Source organism: Limanda limanda, chromosome 20, assembly GCF_963576545.1.
Source record: "Limanda limanda chromosome 20, fLimLim1.1, whole genome shotgun sequence".
Classification (NCBI taxonomy): domain Eukaryota; kingdom Metazoa; phylum Chordata; class Actinopteri; order Pleuronectiformes; family Pleuronectidae; genus Limanda; species Limanda limanda.
Genome location: NC_083655.1, coordinates 7,827,641 through 7,848,434, shown reverse-complemented (window position 1 = coordinate 7,848,434; position 20,794 = coordinate 7,827,641). Strand labels below are relative to the sequence as shown.

The 20,794-nt window shown below is 41.7% G+C and overlaps 1 protein-coding gene across 1 annotated transcript in view; it reads right to left on the bottom strand.

Moving 5' to 3' along the window:
• Nucleotides 1-20,794, bottom strand: part of pou6f2 (POU class 6 homeobox 2) — a 66,419-nt gene that overhangs the window by 36,717 nt on the left and 8,908 nt on the right. Inside the window, exons 3-4 of the mRNA XM_061094209.1 lie at nt 10,383-10,480; nt 5,801-6,020 (exon numbers count right to left, since the gene is read on the bottom strand). Coding sequence (XP_060950192.1) covers nt 5,801-6,020; nt 10,383-10,480 — 318 coding nt within the window. The remainder of the gene's footprint in view (nt 1-5,800; nt 6,021-10,382; nt 10,481-20,794) is intronic.

The window sequence follows — 20,794 nt, the reverse complement described above, 5'->3', positions numbered from 1 at the left end:
TCTGCTCACTCCCACTGCACCTTGTCTAATATTTCATTTACAACATTTCATAAGTTCATTTTCCCCTCACTGACCATGTAAATCACAAATCAATTTTCATTTAAAATGCTTGACTACAGATTGTTGCTGAAAGCTCCTGAATTGCACCTCAGCAATATGGCAGCAGACCTTTAGCAAATCTTGTCGGAAGCGGTCTGGCCGAAAAGGAGAAGGAAAAAATAAAAAAGTGAGATGTAATTTCTACAAAACAACTCCAGGGGCCAAGTGGTCAAGGCATTTACTGGAAGCATTTTACAAGTGTTGAAATAACATGAAAACAATACACTGTTATGTACTGTAATTCATATCCCACTCAATACTGCCTCATTTACCGAAAACCTCAGACTCGTGGTGGACTGCTCTATTTAAAAGGGACAAAAGGTTGATATGTGATAATGAAAAGATGAACTCTATTGATTGTAAATAATTTATGGGGATACTAAATCAATAAATGCAATTATCTTAAATACCAAATATGTTTCCCAGGATATCCATGGATAATTTGAGGTTTGCTTAAAAATACACCCACAGAATTACCTGCACCAAGGAGGTTGTGTTGAAGTTTCTTTGTCAGCTAGTTAGCAAGATTATGTAAAAATTACTTGACAGATTCCCTGTCAACTAGGTGGAAGCATTTAGGATTTAATTGGTTTAGGTCCCTTATATTTGCAATTTCATCAAGATTAAAATAAAAATCCAGATTTAGTGAATTTAAATGTGTTTTCATAAGGAGGTTATTGGGCCTTGGTGGAGGTATGTGCTCCCTGAGTGACAAAGTTTGTTATATTTTCAATGATAACCTCTAATTTGGTTGAATGGACACAATAATACGCATGTTTTACATTTAACATCTTAATTACATCAAGTGGAGGTAAATCTGTTGTAGCTCAGGCGCTGAGGGAATAAAGAAACAAGTGGATTAAAAATAAATAATTTAGCCTTTTCGTAATTATTCAAATAACTGGAAGCTAATTATGGAAACTGCCATAACTGGAATTAACTTATTCAGAAAACGATGCCTCTCCTAATACAACACAATCTATTTAAGTAAATGCATTACACTCTTCACACACATTGCAGACACACACATTGTGTAATGTGGATAGACTATCTTGTTGTAGGCTTTTTATTTATGGCAGGTTTGCCAAAAGCCTCCCTTAGTGTTTACCAGAGGGGGCAGATGTCAGGGTTTGCTGCGGAGGAGCAGACACAGCCACATCTGATTAACAATATTATTGTCCTCCTCCACACCAGCATAAAGACCCCCCACCCATCCTCCTTTCTTTTTTCCTTTTCTTTTCTGTCGTTCTATTTCAGGCTCTGGCTGCGTGCTGTCCTGTGGTATGGCTGAGCCAGAGAGACACCGCCACCATCCACAGAAACAAAACATGAGTCAAAAGCCAGCAGGTTACGACAAACAGCGCTAGCAGGCAGACAGCATAAAATATCTTGGGATACATGTATTTAAAAAAACATATAATCCAGGGCACTGTGCATCTCTTGTACTTATTTTTGTGCAATTATGAAATATATGTAACTTGAATACAGAACAAATCATTAGCATGTCTGCAACAAGTGAGAAGCACCAGGGGGTAAAATTTACTCGCATCCCAGCTTCAAAAACGACATCAGAGTCTAAACCATGGGTCTCATGGGAGTGTGTCTGTGCGCTCGTACAGTAAACCTGCGCGTCAGCCTGACTTTAAATATGTGTGTTTGATTGTAACCCTCTCGTCGCTCCTCTGTACATTTTGATTGGTGATTTTTCTCTTATTTCCGTAGCCAAACTGTCACAAAGGCACTAACCCCCCTCTCCCTACACCCCACACTCCACGTTTCCAAGCTGCTTATTGAAGACAAACAATAAACCACTGGCAGATATCAATGGCGGAGATGAGAACCCGGGTGCCATATCTGCTGGGACTGCCTGGCGAACCTGCCTCAGCCTGCGCTTCATCTCCAGCAGCACCTCTCACTCTCAATTATTTGGCTGCTGTCACAACAAATCAATCAAATTACCGCTCCAGGACTGTGTGCAGCTGCTCCTATTGCACCGCTAGTTGCATTAGCTTTGAAATGTATGAGGTCTACATTTTATCACTGTTATTTATTTAATGCGGCTCTCTCTCTCCCCTGCGAGTCATCGTACAACCACGGCAAAGTTAAATCATTAAAGGGCGACGTGGAATACGTACGGCTCGCCAGCACTTCAAATTAAACAGCGATGAGGGAGGAGGGATGGGGCCGGCCTCTATTGTGTTAAGACGGCAGATGTTGATGTGAGGAGATTTCTTACACTAGGCTCTTTTAATGCACTCAACAAACAATAGTCCATCGCTTGTCTTATACCAAAACGATTCAACAAATACACACAATGAGCGAACAGTGCGGCTCCAACAAGCCTCAATAATATAAAGGGTAGAGGGACGGAGGAGCTCTCCCACAGCAGACAGAGGTTAAGTCAGTGGCTCGGCCCCGGTGATCTAACCTCTTAAAGGAGCAGCAGTCAGCCGAGGCAGAACAGATGCAGCCGGATGTGTTTAACTAGTGTGGAAACATTTGGCTCTTCCCCCAGGAGCCCTTCCCTTTGGTGCTGTAATGAGCAGAGTGATTTCCCTAATTTGTATCACACCAACAAGCGGCAACCTGCGAACGACACCGCCGAGCATTCTCATCAGAACGACAGACACGCCTTTGATTGGCACTGACACCGGGTCTCATTACTGCAGGTGAGTGGGATGCCGACCTTTATCGGGAAGCCTGAGTGCTGTTTTGTGATTCCCGCGGACGAGTACAGAGGAACAATGCTCTCACCTCACCATTAGAGCTCAACTCTCTGATGTGATGCGCTGCCAGGGTTTCTGCTGAGAGCAAATAAGATGGGATATGCTTATTAATATGAAAGAGCTCCAGTAAACTAGCTTCTTGCATTACCTTTGAGTGAGTCGCAGAGAACAGGAGTAGACAGACAAGACTTTGTTCTGCTTCCTCCCATTGAGCATTACATGTACAGTGCTTTGTTACAGCTACTTTTACAAGTATGGTAATCATGCTACGCTTCTTATACAATCACGTGAAATGAAAACCTATTAAAAATGCAGCCGCAAGTTACAATATATCTGTAGTTGTTTTGTCCTCATCACTCACACACTGATACTAGTGTTACTGGGAAAATTATATGTGATTTTTTTATTCATATGAGCTGTCACAAAAATAGACCTCTAGCATGACCCAACCTAGTTTTGCCTCTGTGAAGTCAGCTAGAATTCTGTGCACTCTGTCACAAAAGATAACTTTCTCCCTTGTTTAGTTTCATTGGGAATTTGTTTTTACTGCATGTTTGCAGGCATAAATCATTCTGACAAATAGCCAGTTACACTGGTGCCTGTGTTTACTGAGTCTGCCACAAGATGCTGCTCAGTTTTATTTAAGCAACAGCCCCAACTGTATAGCACAGCCCCATTACAGTGATAGTTATTCATCACAGTCTGAGAGAGCTGCCTTCTTCAAACTCACAACAGTGCAGCCGGTTCCCTTCTCTCAAAATGCACTTTTACAGAACTCAGCTTTGATTTGCACAATCAGAACATTTGATCGAAGATGCTGTTGTCATTTAATTTCCCTTACGTAACTAACTAATATACAAATCTAGCAAAGTCTAAGGAATATGTGACGACCAGCATGTAAAGTACACAGTTCCTTCTTGTACCATCCATTCCCCAAGACAAACAGCCTTATTAGTTGGTCGTTAGCCGCCTCATTACATTTAAATACAGCCATCGCCCGGGCTCCTCCTGGAGTCTCATTACTGAGCCGCACAGTTGTCCTGTGTCTGATCTGACGCTAATAAGCTAGCAGCGTGAGTGCTGTAAAGCACACTTGTTCCTGAGGTCGTGAAATGAGCCGACTGCTCCCCGGCGACAGCGCGGCACTGGATTATATCTGTGATTAATCAGGCCCGGGGACCCGGAGGAGCTGGGGGGGGCGGTGAGGGGGGGTGCGGGGGCAGAGGCCAGAGCTGCAGTCGTCTGACAGAGGTGCTGTGCCAGCAGGCCTCATTCAGAGGAGCTGTGATGAACTCAGACAGGGGAGAGTGGAGGAGCGCTGTGTGGCCAGAGGGGCCCGGACACAGTCAAGACATTTAGCTTCACTCGTGACTTGTGTCACTTTCTCTCCATGGAGGTCCCTTCAATGCATCCCCTTCAGATAAGACGACGTGCGAACAGGCAGTCTGTCAGTCCACACTCTTAAAAAAAGATCTGCCACAGAGGCATTTCTCCACAACAGTTTTTTTTCCACAATCTCTCATGGATGGGGATTTTTATCAGAACATTGGATTCCGGACCGTCTGTTGGTTTGTTTGGCACTGGACAATAAGAATGACTGAGAGGTGTTTGTTTTGGCATTCTGACACCCTGACAATGTGTTTGTCGATCAGTTCATCAGATCACTGAAGCCTGTGGGTTGTCCCTCATGCACCAGGAGGAAGATCTGTTGAAGTGTGAGTGAGACGGGCCTGCTGGGCCCATTATCGTCCACGACTGACGGATACATTGAAGGGCTCGCTAGATAGATGCCGGTTTATTAAAAGCTCTGCCCACAGCGATGGCTGCTGTTATTTATGCATGTTTGTGTCCATTAGGCTTCTACCTCCACATTTCCTCACTTAGGGCATCTGTCTATCCATTTCCGCACATGAAGGGAGCCTTCCCTGCACTTTGTGCTGCACTGTCATTATTGTAATCTCTATCCTCAAAACACACTGCTTTACATGTAGCCTGGCATCTTTTTACATTAGTGTGGAGCTCTCATCCAAGATTTATGACTGACTGTTTCCCCATCCGTCCCTCAATCTAATGGTATAAAAGAGACAATGTTTTAAACATTAAAATGAAAACCATTTACAACTATGATCAAAAGAGAACACTTGGGCATTAAAGTTTAAAAGGCAAGGATAAGCACAGCCATGTGAATGGACAGATGAGGTGGAAAAGAGATAAAAAAAGTAAAGTACAGTGCACTCTTAAGCACAGAAAAGAGGCATAAAGTGCTTTTGCGCTGCACTGCAAAACATTGACCTGTAATTAATACGGTTGTTCCTCTGGGCAAGTTGAGGATAGCAGCTTTTTGGGATACAAACCCCTGAAGGATTCTGACCTGCAGAGTAGCTTTGTAAATCATCTTTAATACAGAGAAAACAGAAATCTGTTCCATGTCACACAGTGGAAGTGGAACAAACTCTCAATATTTGTTATATTTATTGATAATAGTGCTGGTTCAATGGATTATCATGTTAAAGACAAGGAAACATCAGTTTTACATGAATTTAATGAATCTGTTATATCTTCCATTTACTCCCTGTGATGTGTCAACGCTACATTTCAAATTAGATACTTGAGTCTGTGCACTCACATGTACCATACAAAGTAAACTCACTGGCGTAGTGTGTGTGGATTCTATCGTTTGGGCCCAAATCAAACATGATAGTCATGCAATAACCAGAAATGGTTGCAACATGTGATTTTCAAAATATCTGCTGCTGTGCTCACTTGAATTAAAAAAATGAATGTTTTACTTTCATGTGTGTGTCATGCAACTATTAGCATCAGCGTGTTGTCAACATGAAGGGCTTGCTCCCCTTGCTCCCTCCACAGTTTTGAGTACATCATACAATGCCTGTGTGTATGCAAAGTGACCCACAATACTTCTTTTAGTGTTTTTTGTTTCTGTTGCTGGATGTCTTCTGTGCCCTCATGCTTACCTTGCAGGTTCTGGAGCGGGAGCGTCATGATGCCCCCTGCAGCAGCAGCAGCCACCAGGCTCTGGATGTTGGCGGTGGGCAGGGAGAGGACCAGGCCCTGCTGCCCACCCAGGTGTCCACCTGCGTTGAAGGGGATGAGGATGGGCTGGTTCATGCCCTGCGCCGCCCCGGACATCACGCCTCCTACTGCGTTGGCCAGCTGCTGAGCCACCAGGAGAGACTGTGGGACACACACACATGCAGAGACACATCCTTAGTATCACAGGAGTTCTTCTTTTTTAAATACACTATCATCAAAATATAATCAGACATGTTATGTTACACCAGTCGGACTTAATTGTATCATCCTGGACATTTTTGTGGCTGTATGTTATATTTGCTGTACTTACATTTGCTTTACTAACCATAAGCAAATGTAATAAAAATCAATTCTCGACCAACGCGTAGAGATGTTCCCTTTTGAACACACAATCCGACAGTCACTTTTTAATTTTAAATAAATTAAAGGGATCCATAATTCATGATAGGCCTTTTATTTCAGGTCATGTAGCAGGTTAAATTTACAAATTTTCCTCTGTTTGCATTCAATCATTTAACTATAAACATTATTGTTGAATTACTGCCTGGTTGTACTTGTGTGTACTGCCCATCACTTATTTTCTTCAGCGAAAATACACTATTTTATAATCTAGGATGTTGAGACAAGTGAAGCACACGTCACCAGCTTGAATATATGTCTGATAAGTGTTAGAATGTGGGTTGCAGATGAATTCCGTGCTGTGTCACAGTCTCTGAGTGAAAACACACTGACGGAGATCAAATCCAATCTTTGTGAAAGAGGGGAGAACTTTACTTTCACAGACATGCAGAGCGATTCATGTTTCATCTCGCTGAACATTTCCCGCAGAAATGTGCCTGAAATACACAGTAGCATTAAAAAAGTGCCAGTGCTTTACTGGTTTGATGAGGGATATATCACATCACTCTCATCTCTTCATGTACCCATTCATTCATATTAGTTAAAGTGGAATCGGTGCAGTCACACCCATGGAGGAAAAGATATGTTATCAGGAGAATCGCTCTGAGATATTTTTCACAGTAGATCTCTTCAAATGCATTTTCTAAAGAAGTGAGTTTGGAAATACACAAACACATCTTTCATTGAGAGCTTTGAGCCAGGAGTGTGTTTGTACCATGGCTGAAATCTCCATGAATACACAAGGAGCGACATCTTAAATTGCATTTATTCACATGAAACCTTTCTCAAATTATGTCTGCATTGGAGCATGTCAAAGGGAATTTACACAGGTGCTACACGAGAGAAGATGCTGCAAAATCGGACAAAATTACTCTTTAAATGTTGAATTGAATTGTTTAGAATAAAACCAATACAAGTACATTGTCAGTGTGTGTTGTGTCCACAGTAAAGCAGCCTTTAGACGGTGCAAGGCAAGTGCTGTTTTGACTCCTCCACAGTGACTTAAGTTCACAAGCCTTTAACTCCAATTGTCAGCTATCTGCTTCTGTTTTGCATGGTGTGTCTGCAGTTCTGCACAGGGTGCAGAGCAGGCTGACTGGTGCGAAGAGCCCACCATATTCCCGAGCCTGGTGCTCCTAGGTGACAGGCGTGTCACTGTGATAACCCTGCATGGTGCAGAACGCCTGCACCCACTCCGACACACATGCGATCACAGTTTAAGAGGTACGAGGTCACATGGGTTTAAAGCCACGAAGCACAGAGAGATCTCAGGGAGAAATATCTGCACTGAAAGACGACTGAATACCTGTTTGTGCTTCTCAGCTGTTAAAGGAATAAAGGAAGCACAGAGAGTTGACTGTTGGTGGCAGGAGCAATCACACACATTGTATAGAATTCGTCACTCTCAACATTTGCTTTGATACACGACAACAGTGCATAACCAATGACAATATCTGAAGCTTCTAAGAGCATTCAAAAGGACATTTGGCATTCATTTTTAAAAAAATGAATTAATAATTTGGGTGCTCAAAGAATCCTCAAAGGACCATAACAAAAGCGACGCGTTTGTTGGCTACAAGTGTCATATGTTTAATCTTGTGTTTTAAACTAAATTTGATCTTGAATTGAAACAGCGTATAATCAAAGACACTCTTTGAACATTTCATCTCTGAGCCAAACAAAATGAGATTGCCAAGCTTGACAGCAAAGACTGTCTCACATAGAAGGGAATAACATTAAGAAGACAATTCCACAATTATCAGATGTAGCCCTGATTTATTTATCATTACAGGCAGCTTGGGAGAAGCAGGCAGCTGCTGCCAAGAGAAAGCCCTTTGGAGATTTTTTTTTTAAAAGCACGCCCAAGCTCTTGGTCTTTAGGCTTTTTGTTGTGCCAGTTTTACAGTGATTGTAATCTCTATCTGAGGAGAAAACACTGAACAAGCAGATATCAAAATCAGAGATTAGAATAAATTTAGCGTGAACATAATTAACTCAACTCTCCAGCCACAAAACCAGCATTCACTCCAAGAATCGCCAGCATCACTCAACTAGATTTACAAGCTGTTCCCCTTCTGCCTTTTCGCCTGATGCTCTCACTCCTCCTCTCCATAGGTGCTGTTGGAAAGCTGCTGTACAGTGCTTGGCAGGCCTGACAGCTGAGTGTTGAGAAGTGGTCTCCTAGGGGCCACACAGACACAAAACACTGGGTGTGTGTTGGGCTCTGGATGGGAAACGGCACCATTCAGGACTGGATGTGGTACCCAGCCTCTCTGCCCATCAGGGGAGAATAGGATATTCTATCTGCTTGGCAGCTCTGGCACTGAGAAATTGCCCATAATCACCCAGATAGCAGACTTTTGTCATCCTAACTGCAAGTGGGAAACAGAAGGAAGGTGGATTCATGTTGGGTAAACTACCATTGGATAATGGTTGTTCGAACAATATCCGGCTCTGGAGCGAGAATCTATCAAAACATATTGATCCTGGAACAAGAGAATTGGGTATGGCATGCGGAGCGCCTTTGTTTCTGAAAAGTGTTAGCTTCACAGAGACTGTACTGACAGCATTAATATATTAGATGGTGACTGTTGAGAGCCGCCTGCTGAGGCTCAGACTCCGACTGTTGCCTGCGCGAGATGCTTTCCCCTCTGTTTTTATTTCTTATCTGTTACCAAAACAGTGGCTTTGACAAGCCAGGGTATATGTAATCAGAGAAGTGCTTTTAATTAAGCTCATTCTTTATCTCCACTTGCAGCAGATTGACTCTTTCACCGGGGATTTCTCACGCTGCAAACCGACCCAATAGAAGTGAAGAGCTTCCCTCTCATGTTTCCTCTTTCGTTTATCCAGATGAGGATTGACTGTCATTGAGTAATACTATGTGCAGGGAGAATGGCCTTATTAAAGAGGATGGAGGGAACCTGACACCGTGTGTGTGTGTGTGCATGTATGTGCATGAGTGTGTGTTGAGAGCTGACATTGAGCAGCACTAATGAGATAGATGTTCATTAAACATCGGCGAGCCACCAGGCCAATAAATCCAATCAGCTAGGACAATGCCTGATTGAGCTATTAACAGAGCTGCAGGCTCGGGCTCTTTGCTCCTCAGCTTGTTATGACAAGGCCTGCATTGTCGTCTCATTAGCGCCACAACTCAATTACATCTGAAGATGATGTGTGATGTTGAATGATGTTATAATTTCACTTTTTAGCTGCAAAGGATTGTGGCTGTAGCCTTTAGTGAAGGTGTCACATGTTTCACTCACTGTGGTTCAATATACAGAAGTGATTTGATTTGAAGCAAAGTGACACAGGGAGTTTATTATTTAAATTCATGCAAACACCAAAATCTTTCTTTCAGACTAAACATACCACGATTAAGAGATCTGAGTTGGCCATCAATCTTTTAAATTACTCTGACTTCTACTGCACATGAGCTTTTTTTGAGTATCAAGTGCAGCAATGATCATCATGTGAGAAAAAGAGTTGTATGGCACGTGAAGACATTAATTTCCATTGTCAGGGTCGAGAAATCAATTAAAAAAGGTTGAGACACGAGGGCACGGGCTTAAGTTTTCTGTTGCTACAACAGATTTACATCAGTTAGGTTCCAGAGAGAGAGAGAGAGAGAGAGAGAGAGAGAGAGAGAGAGAGAGAGAGAGAGAGAGAGAGAGAGAGAGAGAGAATTCTAACAGTAATTTTAACATTAGAGAACAAAACCTACAACCAGTTGCCTAATAACCCATATTCCATCTCTCCTTCATTAATGATAATTTTGTAAAGATTATATTTGTGTGCAGGGCTTTTTTTATTTGACAGTACATTCCTGATGCTACTTCTTAAAAATCCCTTTAGAATTGTTTATCATCTTATTATGCAAATTATCTTTTCATTAAATATTCTCCCCACATTTGCAATGGTGGGTAACTCAACTTTTATAGGAGTACTTGAGTAAATACTTGATTAAAAGTATCACTATTCGTGCAAACGTTGATTACTGGATGAGCTGAGCAATTGTCAACCATGTGTTTCCCTTAATAAAACATTAGCATTATACAGTATAGTGTGTAAAGTTCGGGTTCAGTTCATCTTCTCCCTCACCTGTGGACCCATTGGGTATCCTAGATGAGTCTGGCCCAGCTGACTCTGCTCTGACGGACTGCTGCTAGCATCGGACTGGACCGAGCCGTCACGAGCTCCTGAGAGAGCGACAGAGAGCCACGTAGAAAAGCAGAAAGAGAAGGAGAAGAAACAGATTAGACCTTATATCAACACAGCCAGGATAAGTAAATAAACACACAACACCGTCCGTGCTGTGATATTACAATAAAGTGCTGTACGCGGTTGAGAGGGGCAGTTGGGAAAGGAGGGGAATTTGTATTTAAGTGTTTTACCAATAACCGCTGTAGAACTGAACAAATTACCAACCAGTGGAGAGGCTCATTGATGGGAGATGATGCATACTGGCGTGTCCCCGATGGCTTAGATTACTGCTGAGAGGCAGAGCTCCACCACAATCGCTGGGGCCATATTATTCAGCCATTTACATCACTGAGTATCACTCATCTGAACCCACTCCTACCCCCCTCTGCTCTGAGCCCGCAGCTACGAGACACAATTAGACCTGTTTGCTACGAGGGCAGAGTGGAGCAAAGCAGACAGGGACATGATAATAAGCTTGCTGATGGCTGCAGGGAAAATAAAGGACACCAACGCTTGGGTATCATCTCACCAAATCTCTCGGCAGTGCACCGTGTCCGGGCTGCTCTAAAAGGTCTGAGAGCCTGTTTTGACCCTCACCCTTTGACCCTGATGATATCCGGAGCGCATGGTGTCTCAATGTTGACACAAAGACTTGGGCAGTGCAAAGACATGTCAATCTTGCAGCAAGAATAGTCAAATAAGGAAATTAGTCCAGGGTGTCTTTTACTCAAATCACTTAAAAAATAAACCACTAAAAAAGACTGAGGATTTCTTAAAAGATGGAATATTCTTTTTTACTATTTGAAGTTAGAACAAATTAATCTTAGTAAAGCAAAAATGTATGAAAGCTTGAACCTGAACAATAGTCTTGTGAAAATAGACAAATCTATCCATCTATAAAAGCTGAAGTTGATTTTCATAGCTTATATTTTGATTGGACTTATTTACCCTGTTCTCTAAATAACAAGTTGCATCTATTTCTACGACTTCAAATAAAAGAGTTGAAACAATGTGGCATGTTGACGCCTGTCTGCTAGTTAGCTAGGCTAGCACGTGTTTCTGGTTTAACTGCACTGTGATGAAAAGATGACTCACGTGCACTAACATGCACCCGCGCCCGGACTGGCTACAAGAGCAAATGACATGCAATGCACCTCCATGAACCAATCAGATCAGTGGTTGGATCGCTTGTGTTGGAATTATATCTGGACAAACAACATCCACACAGTCGTATTGAAGTGAACGGGATCAGTGAGTTTGTTTTTTAACATTTTATTTAGTCACAAATATGTCACCAGATTTTAAACCAAGTTTTTAGAGGCTTTAGAAGTTCAATTATTTTCAATAATTTTAAAAATTTTGCTGAATCACTGTCATCTAGGGTAAATATACAGATTCATCATAGAACTGAGGAACTGCAGAAAATGTGGTGAATCAAGCTTCTTTCCTGTTCCCTTCAAAAATACTTCTTCAGTGCTTTTATTTCTTCTTCAGGCTTTAAACGCCTGGTTCAACTAGAGATGACTCAAAGTCAATTGTTGTCACTCAGCCAATTTACAGGCAAAACACATTAAAATCTCCTTATTTCAAAAGCATCACTGTGATCATTTTACAAAAAGGTGAGGTGCCAGATCTCTAATGGAATGAGCACAAGGCTGCTTTTTATGTGTGATACAAACCTCTCACAAAAAGCTAAATAAACATATTTTTAAATGTACTGTCTCCTTCATGAAAAAGCTTTTACCTTAAATAAAGAGGATTTTGAAGAAAAGGTAAAGCCAACCACGTGGAAATGTGTTTAAAGGCCACACAACCTCAATAACCACACAATGTTAGCAATAAATTTAAAAGATGTAATCACTTTTCAACTAGGAGATCAATTTTCTTAAATGGAATATCACAGCTTTTAAATTAGGAATAGAAATGTGATGTCAATGTATCCACAGCTGAATAGGTTTTTTTTTTTTCCTTCCCTTTTGTTAAACATACAAGGCAGGCAGTGGTTTTCTAGCCCTTTTATAAAAGCTTCATACAAAACGCACTATTGAGTAGCGCTCGCCAGCAAGATCTCATTGCCTGTCAACTATATTTATGCATTACATTTTAAACTCGCCTCCGCCAAGTAAAATCACTTCATCTTTACATAAAATCCAAATAATTGGTGAATGGCATGACCTAACAAATGAACCTCAAGCATTTGATGGTTGATGTGAAAGCCCAAGGGGGAGCCTGCTTTTCTAGCTGGTTTCTACCTCTGGCTGGCTGGCCCTGCTTCTAGATGAAGGTCCACATCCTCTCGCTTATCAGCCGCGCAACGCAATGAATATTTTGACAAGCCAGTCTCTTTTCACCAATTATTTCACCCATTATGGATCACGCAGTGCACAGCCCCACCCTGTGCACTCAGTTTGTGGGATTAAGATCAAGCTGAACATACAGGGGAAGACACAGCGGCTGAGTCGATATAGGAAGCTACAGATAAAGTACAATAGCATTATAATCTACTATTTATTTATGAGGCCACACATTATTTTACCGGATTTCATAAGAGGCATTGTCTCTAATCAGATAATTCTCACTTTAATCTTTATCAAATGATTATCTTTCCTCCAGATTTTCAGTTGTAGCATCCAAAAACTTTTCGACCATCTCAAATGAATGCAGCTGCAACACTGTGATAATAATAATAAAGGCAGAAGTGTTACTGAGCGACTTTTATGACAGTGGATTATCCAATTATCATCATGACAAAGCCAATTAGCTAATTTAAGATTCTGAACTCCAGTGGAAGACTTCACAGCTTCAAACAGTGTGGCTCATGACTGAAGTTAAGATATTGGTCGTGAATAATGTATTTTATCTGATCAACACTGTGGGGAGACTTACTGAATAACGATTCCTTGATGCTTTTTATTGCAGCATTTCACAATAACTTAGAAAGCTTCATCCCCCTTGCAAATATCTGTAACGTTAACACGTTTATCGCAGGGGGAAAAATCAATAATAAATAAATACACATGCACATCCTCACCCAAAGGATTTGTGTAATTTCTGTAACTAAATTAAATGGCTGACAGGGGAAATGCCCAGGGAGTGAATCTTCAATTCTTTTTTTATTACTTGAGTCTTTGTACATGTTTTGCTTTCCCTTTCTTTGAAAATCTACCTATCTAATGTGAATGACTCTTAAGTGGATATAAAGATGAATATTAGCACTGTACACAGGGGGGGAGGGGGGGGATAAAATATCCCGATCAGACCTTTAGTAAGAAGAAAGCCCTTTGATGCCGTGATTATACGCAGGTCACACGATGAATAAAATGGAATGAATGGACGTATTGATGTGAGGAGAGATGAAAGCACAGGCCAAATGGATGAAAGAACAGGCCACGCACATTCAACATAGCTTTACATTTATCAAGGACGTTCGGGCTTTATCTCATTTTTTTGAATTTCTGAGCAATTGAATTGCTTTTCTTACAACACCAGTGTCTTGAAATCACATATCCACTCGGAATAACAAAACCACTCTTTAGCCCTAAAACGTACTCACATTTAATACGTTTTCCACGGCCCTGACTTGAAGAAAGATGATCAGTTTAATTAAATGAATCGCGTCTCGAGTCCGACTGCCCTGCTGAGGGCGACATGAATACTGACAGTGGAAATAATTGTCAATGTAAGTGAAGTAATCACATGTATCACAGGGCACAGGGTGCAATTCAAAGTGACTTATGTCACGGAAATATTGCCAATATCCACCACTATATAAATTCTCTTTCATTGATCAACAAAGTGGCCACTGGAGAGCGACTTTCAATGCCACACAAGGCTGAGAGGACCTCTCTGCGCTTTGTGTGAGTGTGTGTGTGTTTATCAAGGCAGGGGGGGGGGCAAAGAGCTATATTTATTTGACTTCATTCGGCCTGTCTTAATGCAGGGTGCCCCAAGGACTGCACCACAAAACAATTAGCCTGGATTTCATAAAGCAATCAGCATGCCACCTTGTCTAATGCAACCGCTTCTTACATTGACAGTCTGAGCAAAATGGGTGTTATTGAAAGCTTTGTGTTCGTGTTAGCTTTCGCCTCAATGCATTTATGAATCAATTTTTGCCCATAAAAGAAGCTTTAACACTTAAGCTATTTTAGTGGAAATGCATTATGTAAGTTGTCAGATGTGCGAGAGAGGCCTGGCAACGATTCAGCCGTTTCAGAATGAACAGCCAACCCCCCCCCCCCTTCCATTTTCATAATGGTCCTTTTGAAAATGTCTGGCTGAGTGCATGTGTTTGCTATTGAGATGTTGTCAATCACTTTGCCGCTGAAATGTAATCCATTGTCAAATAATTTCATGTTTAACTAAAGTGGAGAGTATGAGTTCATCATATTCTTATTCTTCATTCTGAGTGGATTTAGCACGGTTGTGGTAATTGCAGTGCAAAACCATGCTAAACAATATTATTTTCATCACAGATTCTGCGTTGTGTTGTGCGGCTGATAAAAAGTGTTGATGCCGGACGGGGTTGTGTACGCTGCTGGAGCAGAACAGAACAGACCCAGATAAACAAAAATCCACATCATACAGACGCTTTAATTCCATCAATACACAACCAACTGTCCCAGATTGTTTGACCATTGATTTTGTTCACACCACTTGTAAAGTTTATGTGGCATTGCAGAAAGAGCTGCGAGAGGCAAACCGGGAGTGCGACAGATGATCTAACTTTCATTTCTCCATTTAAAGAAGCCTGGAATAAAGTCCACACAGTGTGCAGCCTATCATATACAGTGTGGGGTTTATAGTGATTTACTTAACTCCTTGTAGAATGCAAGGGAGTCAAAATCACCAGTGATTTAGCTCAGTGTTTCATTACTCCCACCAAAGCCCTCAACAATAACACAGGGCATAATCTGCTGCCAATAACTCCAGGTGCTCTTAGTTAGATGGCTCCCTCTGGGCCCACAGGGAAGTAATACTCTGTTTAGAGGCTGGGGTGGAGAAGCTGCTAGGAATAGGTCAATAGTGTTTGTGGGGATAGAAAATCGCCAGAGACCGACTTTTGAGTGGCCGCCTGTAACACTATTAGCTACATTATGGCCACTGCTGCTGCTCGGAGAGCTGTCATTTCCTTAATTAAGAGCTCAGCGCTGGGGCAAGAGGGAGAAGAGGGCACCATCACCTCTCTGGGCCTCCGGCATTAAGCCTGCTTCCTCATGCTCGGGGGTGTAGACCTCAGAGGGAAGGGAGGGGAAAAGATCTCTGTCATTCATTATTCTGGCACAAAGTGGAATTGTAGAGTTAAGGAATTACAGAGAAGTAGGTGCCGTGGAGTGTGCCGAAGAGAAAGGATTTTACACCTCAGCAGTTCTTTCTCCGAATGTTTCTGAGGTGATTGCTAAGAGGGGCAGAGGAAGAGAAGGACAGAAGAAGGACAAGCTGAGAGGAAATGGATGCCACGGAGTAATAGATGTCTCCACAGAAAGGCTTTAAATGTAAACAACATAAAATAGCACACTGCACAAGTAAGTCCCAACAGGTTCTGGTGAATGGGTGGATGGATAATCTGCATGCAAAAAATGCTTAAAGCAGTAAAGGGCCCTGTGCTCCGACACTTATGCTCTCACTCGTGGCCACAGGTCTTCACCAAAAGGCTCTCTGACATGAGAGTGCTCCGCTCCAGCTCTTACCTGTCGCTCCCTTGATGCTGGAGTGGAGATGGAAGCGGCAGAAGCACAAGAGGGACCAGAGGGAGGTAAATTGGTGAGAAGAGGCAATGCTCATTTCAAAGGTCAAGAAGGAGAGATGGTGTGATGGAGAGAGGACGGTGGAGAAGTGAAGAGGAGGAGGAGGGAAGGAAAGGAGGAGAGAAAAGGGCTTTGTGTTGCATCCTCACGGGGGACTTGGGACACTTTGCACACGAGCACATCTGTTACGGAGCATCCTCCTCATTCCCAAAGCAATGTCAACCTGATTAGCTCAGGGTGGAAAGAGGTAAATAATAATCCAAATTATTCTTCATCCTTTTATGGCCATCAGAGAAGGGGGACGCTGGGATGAAGACTACTTTTAGAGCGCTGTAAGCCTTTTAGGAGGAGCTCGGTTCACTATTGTTCCTGCTCTTAAATGATATTTGCTGTAAATAGGATTCTGCTGCCTGCACCCTGCAACCCTGAGCTGAAGAAAGGCCTGTCCCTCCCTCTAGCACACCTCTCTACTTTGCCTCCGTATAAACATAAAGCTGTTATGATTAGAGCTGAAAACAATTGAAATAGAATAAAATATAAATATGAATAACTACTTTTTTTCAGCTTTAAATCAGATTAAGTAAAATTTTGTGACTTTGGACTGTTACTCAGCACAAAAGAAGAAATTTGAACCCGGACTTTGGGAAATAATTATATATATATTTATTTCAACAATTAAAGTATTAATTGAGGAAATCATCTGCAGAACAGTAGAACATTTATATTTTTTATTGACTTGCAGACCTATTGCAAAGACAGAAGGACAAGTTCATATTCCACAATATCCTCTAATAGAAAATTACATGACAACATTTAGAAAACCAATTTACAGAACTACTGTCAATTATTCAGCAATAAAGCTAAAGCTTCTAAAATGTTAGTATCTGCTGCTTTTAATGTTTAAAAAAAAGAGAATTTAATATTTTTAATTCTAGTTGAAAACGGTCCAACAAATTTGGTAAATTGAAGAAATGTCACTTTATGAAACTTCCACCTGGCAAAGAGGAACTCCACACTGACGGTGTCCCTGAACCCAAATAGACTCCTGGTGCTCACGCTGTGGACACTGATGAATAACGACGCTCTGTGGCTACAGACAATTTTCAGTGGGAATGACGGGCCTGTAAATCAATCTGCGCATGTGTGTTTGTTTACTCCTAGCCACACACACACACACACTCTCTGATTCAGTGTTTGGCAAACCTACAATCTGTAGCCTTTTAAAACCATATGCATTCCTCTGTAGCTGAGTCAAGTTTCTATTGTTGGTTGCAGTTTTTTTTCTGGTAAAACTGGTGTTTCATTTTTTTTTTTTTTTAAAAAGAGGAACATTTCGACATGTTTTACTTCTGTTTGTAAGTTATGGTATTTTAAAAGGGGTCATGTAAGTTTTATTGTAAGCCTTTTTTCCTATGAGGAGAACATGTGTTAATGTGTTAATATTAAAACAAGCTCACTTCGTCATGCAAAGAATCACTGAATACAAAACAAATATGAAATGTATCAACGTGTATAAAAAGCTTGTACAAACCAAATAAGGTCTGACAGGGCGTGTTTCACTATTTCCTGTCATTTTTATTAAATTTAAAATATCTGCATCTTCAAACTAAAACAGCATAATTTCTAAATATCTGTCCATCTTACTTTGCATCTGGTCAACTGCAGGACATTTAGAAGGAGCCAGTGGGGTGTGAGGGCAGCACAGAACACAGTGTGTATGTTCCAGTATGTGTGTGAGTGTGTATGCGTGGGGGGGGCTAGACACCCACATGTCATGCCTGACACATCAGCCTGGGCCCCCCAGGCTATCCGGCACTAATGCTGTCTATGTCCCACTTTCTACCCCTTGCCCCTCGAAACCTCCGCGCCCCCCCCCCCTCCTCCTCACCCGCTCCTTCTGTCATGGAGGTATAATAACAATGGATCACAGCAGCGCCGCAGCACAGGCTCAATCACTATAGGATAACATCAGGTGATACGGGCTGTGCAAGAGTATCTCTCACCCCCACTGAACCCGAGCTAAACGGACTTTACCTAGAAATGAGCTTATCTGGAGAAAGTCCTGTGGTAGTTACTGTATGCCACTGTAGCGCTGATGTTTACAGAACTGAGTGGGTACAGGTGGAAACAAGCAAATCATCATGTAGCTAAAAGACACACCACCCTGTCCTCCCCCTCTCCTCCCCTCCCAGCACATTATTCTGGTGGAGCAGACAAATAGTGGAAGGAGGGACATCAGGAAATAGTATTGCTTTGAAGCCCATAACTCTGTTCTGGAGAAAAGAAGCATCACAGTGTTATTCCACATCCTCAGATATAAAGGGAAAAAAACATAATAACTTCTCGATAGCCTGGATCTCCACTGCCCTATACTAGCACCCCCCCTTTCGCCCGCCCACACCCCTGCCTCATCCACCACACACCCACTTCTCCTGCCTCAATCTTTGGTTTCAAAGGAAGCGAATCAGCCAGAAGGACAGAAGGTTATGCATTAGTACTGGTCATTGCTCAAAGAGCGAGTGTTATAAATAATAAAGGCTTGTGAAGGACACAAGGGCTGTGGGATGCATCTCTGGTTCACGCCACACAAGTCAAAGACAAGAATGTAATTTCTATTCCGAAAATGTGACCCCAGCAGCTTCAATTACATCTCAACAACACCAACCGTGTCTGTGCCAGGAGATGTGATGCCTCTTTGTTAGCTCTACATGAAAGGCTTATTGATATTGGTTATGGAGCGGATACTACACAACATGCGCTTTTTTTTCTGAAAATGATTTCCCAACTTAAAGAAAGTGTATAACTTAAGTAAATGCACATCGAAATTCAATTTATTTTCTCCACAGCTTTCTACCTACACAACTTGTGTGTGTGTGCTTTTTCTTGGAATACGTCCTAGTCAAGGCAAATATAATCTTTTTAACTCTACATATAAAAACAGAATGACATTGTCAGCTACATAGAAGTTGAACTTGTTGCTCAAAGTCATTTCTGCATAACAAAGCTTGTGTGAAACCTGACGACCTTAAGCTGCTGGTGAAAATAAGCAGTCTGCCTCATGTTCCCTCCCTGTCCTTCATGCCAAGTGGTGATTCTGTTTGTGTTGCTGTCGCCGGGGCCACAGTGGGCACATTAGCCAGCGTATTACACCTGCTTTACAGGCATGCATTAAGCTGGTTTTCAAGTTTTTTCAGCCAGCAGAAATCCCCATAATGAGATCCACCTCCTGCGGACAGACCTGTTTCCCCTCACTCTCCTTTATCCCCTACTTATTTACTCAGCAAGGCCAATTCAGCACTGGGTTTGCGCCACTTATTACTTAACCTCAGCGCACAACATTACGAGGCTCTTTGCATCAGCAAGCAGCCGGTCCCACCATGTATCCAGCTCACTAAGCTGATTACACAAAAATAATAAGAACTCATGCCTCCAGCCATGTGTGTGCGTTTCTCATTGTGTGTCGTGGAAATAAGTGCAAAAGAGAATCCTGCACGAAACGCATCAGTTTTGTTCCCTACCCACATTATATATAAATAATATTGAGTATACATTACGTAGTTAATATATGAGGAATTAAGGTTAGGCAATAATCATAATTATCACTATATGATTTTCATTAATAGCATCCAACCAGGTCAATCAAAGTCAAACTGGATTATGTAAATATAAAATGTAAACCAAGCTGCTGGATAACAGTTTGAGCCTTTTATTGGTGAACATAGTTCATAGGAGACGATTCCAAACGTTTATTAAGTATCATTCATGCATACACCCACATTTTAAACAGCAGGACCAGCTAGAAAAATACCTGAATTCCCCTTAAACTTTGAAGCTTAACAAAGAGAGAGAAATAAGTTTTTTGTGTGTTTTCCAGTTATTCCTGAAAACTGTCTCACCACTGTTGACGAGTTACCACTTACTACAAATACTAAACATAAGAATGTTGATGAAACAACTGTCTTGTAAAAATGTTCAAACTTATACATTTAAGTACATGTAGTGCAACCTTTCTAATGATACAAGTCTAAGTACTCTTCATCATAAACACTGTCCTATGTCGGTGAAATGTTGACTTTAATTCATTTTACTAATCCAATGGATGATCTCATTCTAAGTGAAGCCTAATAAGCTTGTAAAAAACTGAAAGTGAGTTACAGCCGTGCAACACATGTGCATTCAGGTTGGACTTCTAGTTGTGAATGACCACCAATACCAGGAATCAATTAAAGATTCATTTTGTTCTTTTGGGGAGGGGGGGTCTCTAGGTGACCTTTCTGAAAATGTTCCACCATTTTGGCAGGATCCGTATAAGTGCAGACCATTTCATGTAGACAGTAAGTGTAAGAAATGAGTGCTCCTGTCGTTCCAGCCGGGCTCTCTTTGACAGCATGATGATAGAAGCGTCACATCCTTGGAAGAGTAAATGCAAACTGACAAGAGATGAGCCTTTGGTTGCTGAATATAATACGGAATTGTGCTCTGAGTGTCTTATTATCTTGTCTGTTGATGTCTGAAAGGGGGAGATTTGCTTGAGAAGAGAAGACAGAAACTGTACGCTTCCAA